The sequence below is a fragment of the Phaethon lepturus genome, unplaced genomic scaffold (assembly GCF_000687285.1).
Source record: "Phaethon lepturus isolate BGI_N335 unplaced genomic scaffold, ASM68728v1 scaffold35970, whole genome shotgun sequence".
Classification (NCBI taxonomy): Eukaryota; Metazoa; Chordata; class Aves; order Phaethontiformes; family Phaethontidae; genus Phaethon; species Phaethon lepturus.
This window is the reverse complement of record NW_010510464.1, coordinates 25,819-36,071: the sequence shown is the minus strand read 5'-3', so window position 1 is coordinate 36,071 and position 10,253 is coordinate 25,819. Positions and strand designations below refer to the sequence as shown.

The 10,253-nt window shown below is 54.0% G+C and overlaps 1 protein-coding gene across 1 annotated transcript; it reads left to right on the top strand.

Annotated features, from left to right (window-relative positions):
* Positions 1 to 410: 410 nt before the first annotated feature.
* FBXW5 (F-box and WD repeat domain containing 5) lies at positions 411 to 9,425 on the top strand (the record flags this gene model as incomplete). The annotated part of the gene is made up of 7 exons (XM_010297133.1): positions 411 to 568; positions 1,221 to 1,395; positions 2,288 to 2,436; positions 3,828 to 4,314; positions 7,180 to 7,327; positions 7,952 to 8,164; positions 8,669 to 9,425. Coding segments are annotated over 7 exons (1,577 nt in total), but the record flags the coding sequence as incomplete, so codon positions are not given.
* Between the last annotated feature and the right edge of the window lie 828 nt (positions 9,426 to 10,253).

Here is a 10,253-nt window from a genome sequence, read left to right as displayed (position 1 = left end):
GTCGCATGATAGATTTGTTTGTGTTGTGCTGGAGCACGTCTGCAGTTCTGATGGCTGTTTTGTCCTGAGCAAGGCTTTTGTTAGTTAGCTAACAGCTATGCCGTGGATTTTTCTTGCAGTGGCTGTACTGGTTTAGAAAGTAGTGGTATGGTGTGGAGTTGTGTGTTTACTGGACGAAAAGGGGTTTTTTGTGTGTGTCTACAGGAGTGGGGAAGCTACTGAGAAAAATGTTAAGCCTTGCTAACACAGCTGAAGCCATAGGGACCTTGGCCCCAGCAGAGCTCCTGGCGTTGCTAGCAGCAAAGACTGCACTTTATTAAAGACTAACTCTGCAGTTGCCATGTTTAGCTCAGGTCTGTCACTTCCCTCCACTTACATTCCTGTCCCATGTCCCTGCTTGTGTGTTAAAGCTGCTGTCTCCTGGTATGACGAGTTCCAGAGGCTCTACGACACCATCCCTTGCGTGGAAGTGCAGGCCCTGAAGGAGCACAATGACCAGGTTTTGCACCTCAGCTTCTCCCATTCTGGCTGTTTGTTTGCATCATGCTCCAAAGACTGTACCGTCAAGGTAAAGTGGAAGCCTCCCCTCCACAACTCTTCCAGCTTTGATTTAGTGGGGCTTAGCTCCTAGGGCAGCCTTTAGAAAGTCTGTGGAGAGGAGAGTTTTGACCAGATGTCCCTGGACTTAGGCTGGTTCATGCAGATGCTGAGTTTTTCCTCAAAGCCGCAGAACTAATGACTCTTGCAATTGTAGCCTTGAGGGCTGTGGATTCCAGGTCCAGCCACCGTGAAGGTGGCTGAGGTGCTCTTCCTGGCTCCGGCTGCTTTCTAGATGCAAATCAGTCCCGTTGTGCTGGGGATCTAATCTCCAACAAAGACTGTGGAGATGATGCACTGCAGAAGTTGCCTTGCATGAGTGGTTGTCTTGGGAGAAATCTCTCTGAACATGTTGAAAAATGCAGCTGTGACAGTACCATTCACTGCCTGAACACCTCCACTGGCTGATGGAGAAGCAGTCCTGCATTTAGCCACTCCCCAAAGCTGTTAGCCATTTCCTGTCAGGAGAATTGACAGGGAAATTGAGACTGGGAGGCAGTTCAATAGGGCCTTTGATATTTTTTATTTTCCCCCTGTCCTGGTGAGTGCTGGCAGAACAGAAAAAGCGGAGCCACTCTGAGGCTTCTCGACAGGTTCCTGACTGTTTGTCCTTCTGTCTATAGATCTGGAGCAATGAGTTGGACATCTCCCTGCAGCACAGCTCCAACATGAGGCCGTACAACTGGAGCTACACACAGTTCTCCCAGTTCAACTCCGATGACTCCCTCCTTCTGGTGTCAGGTGTCTTTGTGGGGCCTCACAACTCCTCGTCAGGAGAGATTGCCGTAATCAGCATGGGTAAATACTGCCCTCGCCTTCACTGGGTCTTCCTGAGAGGTGTGAAATGTTGGGTACTAGGGTCCCTCCTCTTCGAGTGTGTGGTGGCCTTGACCTCTGCTTGTCCTGCCTTCTACCATCTATGCAAAGGGGTCCCAATCACAGTTTCACAGAGTAAATCTTCCAGATAGCCTTAACTCTGCTCAGGTCACCATGTCATCACCTAAAGGCAGTGTGGCATATGTTTATTCTCACTTAACTTCCATGCTAAGTGACAGTCTGGGCAAGGCAAGAGTTATCTGCATTACCTGTTGTCTTGAAGCCACCGTTTCTGACTCAAGTGGTGTTAGTCCCACCCTGAGGTCTTAGGTGGCTTTGTGACGTACATTCATCCACGTCTGCTTCATGTCTTCTGCTGCAGTTCTGTGAAACCCACTGATCCCAGCTGCGTTATCTCTCACTGTCTCTGTGCTATAGTCCCACTGGGACAAAAATTGAGGAGTGCTGCTAAGTGCACAGCTGTCTTGCTCAGGCCCTGAGCCCCAGGGGAGGGAGTGAAGAAGTTCTGTACGTGTTTGACTTGTTCTTGTCCTTGGGGTGTCTGCTTTGGGCCATGCTCAGAGAAAGACACTGAGGTTAGATTGCTCTCTGCTCTCTCTCCGTCTGGCTGCCCTTTTATTTTGGTTTCCTATGTGCATGGTCTCCCCACACATCTCTGTAGGAGAGAAATAATCTATCTCCGTAAGAGTGACTGGAACTGGATGTTGGTTGGGCAGTGTGCGCTCAGCTTGCGGTGGAGGTGCTGCGTCAGTACCTCTCCTGCAGAGACTTGAATCCACTTCCCATGTCATGGTTTCACCAGAGCCCTTGCTGGGAGCCATCACCTCACTCTTGTGTTTCCCCTCCCTTCCAGAGAACTTCACACTGCTTTCAAGGGTGAGGAATAAACCCTATGATGTATTTGGCTGCTGGCTGAATGAAACCAACTTGATATCTGGCAATCTGCATCGGATTGGGCGTATAACCTCCTGTTCTGTGCTGTGGCTGAACAATGCTTTCCAGGTGAGGTGCCTTTGTTCCAGCTCCACAGGCAGTGCAGCTTCCTGCTGGCTCCTGGGAGAGGAAAAACTGTGGAGGAGGTGTGAGCGGGGAAGAATGGCCCAGTCCTCCTGTCCTCCCCGTTTGTCTCCTCTGACTTGCCCTGAGGATCTTGAGCTTGAGGCAGCCCTTGTGTGAGGTTTCTCCACACTCGTTGTTGTGGTACCCATTGCAATATTCTAACTCTACCCTCAGATTCTATTAACTCTTGCCTCATTAATTGGGATGAGGGGTTGGCTACAGTGCCCTAGAGCACACATTGCTCAACAGCAGAGTGGTTGAACCACAGCAGGGTTGCTAAGGTCCTTGATAGTATGAAGCTGGGCCTGGGATGGCTGTAGTCTGGCATGTATCCAAGCAATGGCTGTTCTCCCACTTGGCAGCTCAGTGCGTTGTTCCCAGGAGCCAGAGGCAGCTGAGAGGCTGAGCTCAGCCCTGCCTGTCCTTGCTGACATTTCTGTGGGCCAGGTGCTGTCTCTGATTCTGTGATAAGACCTGGAGATCAGTGTGTGCTGGCCTTAGACTGCTTTTTTGCTGCTCATTCATTCTGTGGCACTTGTGCTGCTCGGACATGTTCCTCTTCCACATTTTGCCTCTTTCTCAACATCATAGCTGCACGTCCTGGTCTTTTGCATTTTTTAACTTGAACGATTGATGCTGGCCCCAGGTGAAATCCTCTGGTAGCAGAGATCCTTCCCATAACCACACCTCTGTGCTGCACTGACACTACAGTGTTAACTCTTCCATCTCCAAGAGGCAAGGAAGGGCCTTGCCCACTTTGACAGGGGGTGTTGAAGTGCTCCTGCATACTGCCAGGACTGCAGACTGCCTGCAGACCACCTGCAGACCCCCAGTTAGGCAGGAAGAGACCTGCTGCTTGAGTCCAGGAGCAGGTAACCAGGCTGGCCCTGCTGAGGGATACAGGCAAAGCTCAGGAGCACAGAGGTCCTCCATCTCTGCTGCTTGTATGCCAGATGGCACTTCACATTCCACCTGTGTTTATCGCAGAGGCCTGTTCCTGAAATGCTTTTAAAGCACCAACCAGCACCAGCTAATGACTTCAGGCCGGGGGGCGGCAGCAAGGCTGCCTGGCCTCTGTGTTTCCCAGCTCCACTGTTGTCTGCCTGCAGGAGCTTTTTGTCTCACTGTGCCCACCTCCAAGATGGGAAGGAGCACAACAAAGCTGACCAGCCTCTTGGGCCAGTTCTCATGGTCAGCGCTCCATATAGCAGTGTGAAGAGAGGTCAGTGTGGTGCTGTTGTGCACTGTGTGGGCTCAAGATCTGGGCTGGTTTGAGCTGTAGGAGTGACACTCCAGTGAGGTGGTTCCTGCTTACTTCTCCCTTCTGCTTGCAGGGCATCGAGTCAGAGAATGTTAATGTAGTGAAGAGACTGTTCAAAATCCAAAACCTGAATGCCAGCACTATCCGGACCGTGATGGTAGCTGACTGCAGCCGGTATGATTCCCCAGACCTGCTCCTGGACTACGAGGAGCAGCTAGCTGCTTCTTCCACCTCTACCTGCCCAGTCTTTGATCTTGGCAGTGACAGTGAGGAAGAGGAGGCCAAGCCCAAGCAGACTCCAGAGCCAGCAGTACAGGAATTACCGGATGAAGGGGGTGTGACAGCAGAGGATGGGCTGCAGCAATTCCTTGATGATATCATGGAGGGCCGTGTGAGGCCTGCCATGACTGAGACAGAGTTGGAGACAAAGGTGGCTGAGCTGTTTGTACGCAACAGAACTAAACCACCTGAGCTGAACGTGCTCTCCACAGACAGCAACAGCAAGACAAAATACTTAATCTTCACCACAGGATGCCTCACCTACTCCCCACACCAGATAGGTAAGGCTGCGGTCTGAGCCTAGGGCATGGCAGCCTCCCTGGGGATGTGGGCTGCAGCTACACTCTGAATTTGAATCTGGAAAAGACCTGTTTTATTTGCTGCCTGATTGTGGTGAGTGAGTTGCAGTTTTGCTCAGGCTGCTGGATTCTTGATACAGGAGGCTTTTGAGATGCCCCTGTCACTGAAGGGGGTTCCACCCTGCAAGTGCTTGCCTGAGGGTTGTTTTGTTGCTACCAGGCTTGACACATGGCCAAACAAGAAAGTTGTGGCAAGGGCTGAGCAGAAGATCAAGAAGGAACTCCTGACTTAATGACATCAGCCATGATTCACACATAAGCAGGTGGATGTGAAGGGCAGCGATTGCCCTGACAGGGCATGTGGAAGGGCCTCAGTCCTGTTCTCCTGTGGGCATGGAGAGGGCATCAGGGCAAGACTACCTCGAGCAGCTTGGAGTTCAGATGCGTGTTGCTTGTGCAGTGCCCCTCAGCTCTCGGAGACGGAGCCCTGCCTGCCTCTGTGCCTTGGCTGCCTCCCCCGCTGCCCAGTGTGTGATCACGCTGCATCACGTGGCCTTTCGGTCTCGGTGACACACTGGGGCACCTCTGGTTTGGTACTGAAGAGGCTTCATGGTGGGTTATTAGCTGTCCCTGTGGGGGTCTCCGTGGCGAGCTGATGCCAGGCAGCTTGCTGATGCTCAGCCTCCTCGCTCAGCAGGTTACAAGGGACTATGGCTGCAGCACAAGCCAACACAGTGGCACTGCTGATGACCTTTTTCTGTGTTAGGACTTCCCTTGATCATCTGGACCTCTCTTGTTGAGGCACTGGGACTAGGAGCACCTGAACTTATAGGAAAACAGTGCAGTGATGAGCAGAAGCAGGTAGTCTGGCTGCTTCTCCAGAAGCTCCTAAAGCTAGCAGAGAAGGTCGGTGGAAAGGACCAGACAGATCAATAGAAATGTGGGGAGTGAAGGAGAGCTGCTTCCAGGCAAGAAGCAAGGCTTCTGAAAAGCCAGATAGTTTCAGTTCCTTTTGCTGCTTGCACAATTACAGCATCGCTTTCTAGCTGCAGGCACTTCTGACCTTCCTGTTACTTGGTCCTGCACCAATACAACCCAGTAAGGCAGGGAAAGGCAGTTTTCCAAAGCTGTAGGCAACTTAGAGAAGAGTCACTTGCTCTTTGCCCACCTAAGTCAGGAATGTGATCGGGACTAAGTGTAGCTGTACTCCGTGCTCCTGTCCATGGCCGGGTCTGTAGACAGGCGTGGTGGACACTGGCCTGCCTCCGGGCACGTGGCAGGTGGTCTGCCCAGACTCAGCCCTGCAAGCAGCGCTGCATCGTGATCCACCGGGCTGAGCAAACACTGCCTCACAGGCTGGGGCCTGCAGCAAGCAAAGGCAAAGCGTGGGGCAGAGGCAGCGCCTGCCTTTCGACTCCACCGACTTCCAGCCCAGCCTCCCAGGGCCGTGGGTTTTGGTGCCTTTGAACTCCAGTGACTCCCTGGCTGGCAGCCAGTGCCCGCGGCACAGACTGGCTGTTCGGAGGGACGAACCCTGGCTCGGCTCCTCTCCCAACCATGAGTCACTGCAAAATGTTATGTTTGCCCACTGGTTTGTGTGTCGAACCGGCCTTTGTGCATCTGCTGTCTGCCTCCAGGGAACTGGTACTTGAAAGAGCTTGCTGTTGTGCTCATCTCTCGCCAGGCTGCTGGTGGGAGCCACGCTCCCGGCTGCTGGGCATCGGTGCTATCTTGCCTGATCTGCAGCACGCAAGCACTTCTCCTGCAGGAGTTTGCTGTGAGCTCCTGTCTCCCTTGTGCTGGTGGCAGGCTTGAGGCATGGGCAAAGCCTCCTGTTCCACTGGCTTGTGGCAAGTGTGCGGGGTCATGTAGCTGAGTTTGGAACTGGAGTTGTAACGCTGTGGAAATGAGGATGCTGGTGAGCAATGCCATTGTGGGTGAAAGAGTGACGGTCATGTCCTGAAGGTCCTGGGCTGCCCGGGTTTAGATGCAGTGATGTTGTGAAGGTCCTCAGACCTGAGGTGCAGTGTGATGTCACCTCTACCTTGTTCCGCGGGAGAGGGTTAAAATCAAGGGTGTTTGGCAGCGATTCCCTCAGGGGAGTGATACGGTGGGCCACCTTCTAGCTCCTCTTGGACTCACTGAGGATTAAGCCCATGTGTGCCCAAGATTCTGAGGTTTGTAGGAGTCCTCCAGGAAGCTGTTGTCGATGGTTTGTGTTTGCAACCTCTGTCTAGAGCTGGAAGGAGACAGGGCTTGACACACAGCATGTCTCCTTTAGTCAGGAAGTTCAAAAGCTCTATAGCACTTGAGCTCAGTTTGGGTTTAAACCTCTGTTCTTGGAGCTTTCTGGGGATGACCCTAGCCTGCACTTGACAGTGTTGGGGGAAAATCCTGCCACAGCCAGTGTATCTGCTGGGCCTCCTCCAGGTTGGGTATTGCAGGAAAAGGGCCCAGCCCAAGGATTTATTTGGGAGGAAAACCTTTCTGCAGCCAGAGTGTCTCCTGGGCCAACGCAGCTTCCTTGTGCTTCAGAGCACACTGCGGGCTGGGCTTGTGCCCCCCCCAGCCAGTTTGGCAGCCAGGTGCTGGGCATCTCCCTGGCTGGGGTTGAATGTGTCAGCATGTCACTTACTGGCAGTGTCCTGGCCAAAAGCACCAGTTGCGAGAGCTTGAAGGAACACAGCAGGGGCAGCAGCCCTGTCCTGCTCCTTGGCTAGCGAGCCAATTCTCCTTTCTTAGCAGCACTAAGGGAAGCCCCTTCTTGAAGCCTGGGGACTTCCACCAGCCCCGCTGTCTGCTGGCAGCAGCCTGCAGAACCACCTGATTCTGCTTTCTGTCCCCAAGGGATTAAAAGGATCCTGCCCCATCAGATGACAACTGCTGGGCCAGTGCTTGGGGAGGAGAGGCGCTCGGATGAGTTCTTTGACTCACTGGATCACGTCATTGACATCCATGGGCACATCATCGGCATGGGCCTCTCCCCTGACCACAGGTGAGTGTGGCGGGGTGGCGGTCCTGGCTTCAGGTGCTGCAGAGGCTGGGCAACAGCTGCTTAGGGGTTTTGTGGGGCAAACAGGAGAAGAAATGACTAGTGGATGGAGCAGGGAGCCCGTACAGGCTGCTCTGCTCTTTCACATCCCATTTATGTCCTAGGAGTGATGGTATGTGTATGGCCTGAGCATCTCCCCAGATCTCCCCAAAAATGCTTTCCTCCCTCTGTATTGCTGAGCCCGGTTCAGGATAGGGTCAGGTGAGGAGCCTTGTAGGAGTGAAGGAGCTGCCCACACCAATGAGTCTTGTTCCCAAGGCAGATCAATACACCACCATTCTTAAAGTTGGGTTTAATAAGATTAAAAAGGTTTGGCCTAGCCCCTAGGGCCCACCATCCCAATTGTGGTGGCCCTTTCCTTTCCAAACAGGTCACGAAGTGGTTCAGCAACATGTTCCTGTGTTTCAGCCTGGATTTTAGTGACCAGAGCTGCAGGCTTGCTAAGGACCAGAGAAAATGCTTGGTCCCTGCCCTGCCTGACTGCACTGTGCCTTTACCAGCTGGGGCACAGTGAGCTTCATCACATGTGGTGAGGTACAGGGTAACCCCTCTGCTCCCCTCCCCAAGGTACCTGTATGTGAACAGTCGTGCCTGGCCTCGGAACTGCGTCATCTCTGACCCGATGCAGCCACCCCCCATCGCTGAGGAGATCGATCTGCACGTGTTTGACCTGAAGACAATGAAGGAGGTGAAAAGAGCCCTCCGTGCACATCGGGCCTACACGCCCAACGAGGAGTGCTTCTTTATCTTCCTGGATGTCAGCAGGGACTTCGTAGCAAGGTGTGTGGTGATGGGGGTGGGCAGGATCCTGTCCCTGTGTCGGCGAGGGCCCTAGTGCTGGCACGGCAGGACAGCTTGTGCAAGGGCTCGTCCGTGTGCTGGAAACTCCTGTGTGTTGCAAGCAGAGCAGGAAATGGGAGATTTGTAAAGAGCAGAAGGACTGAATCAGAGGGTGTTGATACAGGCTGTCCACCCTTGCCCTGCTGTGAAATTAGTGAGGGAAGGGGAAATTTTGGGCTGTGGCATGTTTGGCAGCAGGTGGCAAATGCCCTTCTTGGAGGCTGCAGGAGCTATGGGGTGAGTTGAAAGGGTGTTTCAAACAGCCTCTGGATCCCAGAGGGAGCTGACCTGCCCCAGGTTGAAGCTCATGGGTGATGGCGCTGCAGATGGAGGCTGGGGCCTCTGGCCAGGCTGTGGGGTACCTCTGCCTCCATCTGCGGAAGGAAGGCGGTGCTTATTGGGGCTGCTGGGGTGACATCCTTACCGGTGTCTTGTCCACCGCAGTGGGGCAGAGGATCGCCATGGCTACATCTGGGACCGGCACTATAACATCTGCCTGGCCAAACTGCAGCACGACAATGTGGTCAACTCGGTGGCGTTCAGCCCGGTGGAGCAGGAGCTGCTCCTGACAGCCAGCGATGACACCACCATCAAGGTGTGGCGCTCCCCTCGTGCCGTGCGCATCCAGCAGGCCAGGAAGCCCAGGCCCAGGAAACTGCTCTTCTCCTGGCTCATGAACCAGAAAAGCTGAACCCAGGTACGTCTGCTCCTGCAGCTTCCTCACTGCAGTCACCTCCTTTGGAGCTTGCAGAGCTTTGAGCCCTGCACAACAGAGACGAGCTCTGGGCACACAAATCCCATCCGCCAAGTCAGGAGGGACCCCGGTAGTGGGAATTGCTTCCCCTTCGGAGCATCTGCTTCAAAGACAGAACGTAAGAGCTGAGGGCCCGTTCCTGGGCACGGCGGGCAGCAGCCTGAGCTGGTCGTTGCAGGGTAGGCTCGCCACAGCTTCACACGAACGCTGCTGCTTGGTCATAGCTCTCTGGGTGAGCTTTGGTCTCTGAGAACAGACTGAGGCATGTCTCTAGTTTGTACTGTGTGAGCGTGGGATGTGGCTGACCTCGCTGAGAGCTACCGGCTGCAGAGCACTTGGCAGAAGCAGAAGTACAGTGCTGAGCTGCCTTACTGCAGGACTCTTTTAATACAGTAGTTTTATTAATGTTTGTTTGTCCCAAACCTCCATGGGCAACTTGTCTGGCTGCTGGGTAATGCTGTGTGCCTCCTCCCATGTGGCATCTTGGCCCTGGAGGGCAGTGAGAGGGCAGTGCGGGAGGCAGGGCTGGGGGGGCCTGGCTGGTGTCTCGTGTGGCCCCTGGGGACGCAGCCAGTGCTCTGTTGATGCCTTCTGCTAGCAACCATGCGTTGGTATCACCAGTGTCCAAACTTGAGAGTGGGGAGGGCTGGTGGTGACATGGTGCTGGCTTTGCCTCTGTCTTCCTCTGCTAAGCAGCACTTAAATAAGCTATGGCATTGGTAACGTATTTATTCTAGGGGATCTGCTGTCCCTTCCCAAGGGGGTAGCCGTGAGGATGGCTGGTGGGGCTCATGATCACTTCCCTCCCATGCTACTCAAGTCATGGCACTTTAGGTTCTCTTGGTATACTCTCCGTGAATAGGTGTAGGCACTGGTGGGTGGCTGCAGGTATTCGCCCACAGGTGACCAGGGGAACACAGCCCTCTTGGGCCTGAAGTGACAGCTGAATAAGCTTCCTTCTACTGGGCTGACCTGCTGTGTGTTTGGTGATCAGCCTTTCCTGAGAACCCCTCTGATGGTGGAGCTGACTCACTTGAAGCCATTATGAACTCAGTGGTGTTTACTCTGTATCTGTCCCCAAGGCTCTCCTCCCTGCAGCAGGTACCCAAATGTAAGACTCTAAAATTAAGCTCCTAATCTTGACTTGGCCTAGATGGCTGGGGCCAGCAGTGACCCCAGGAGCTGCAGTTGCTCTGGGGAGCTGGACTCTGGGCCGTGTCTGGAAAGGAGCCACGTCCCAGGCAGGGGCTGGGGGCGGTGTTTTGGGAGCACCGG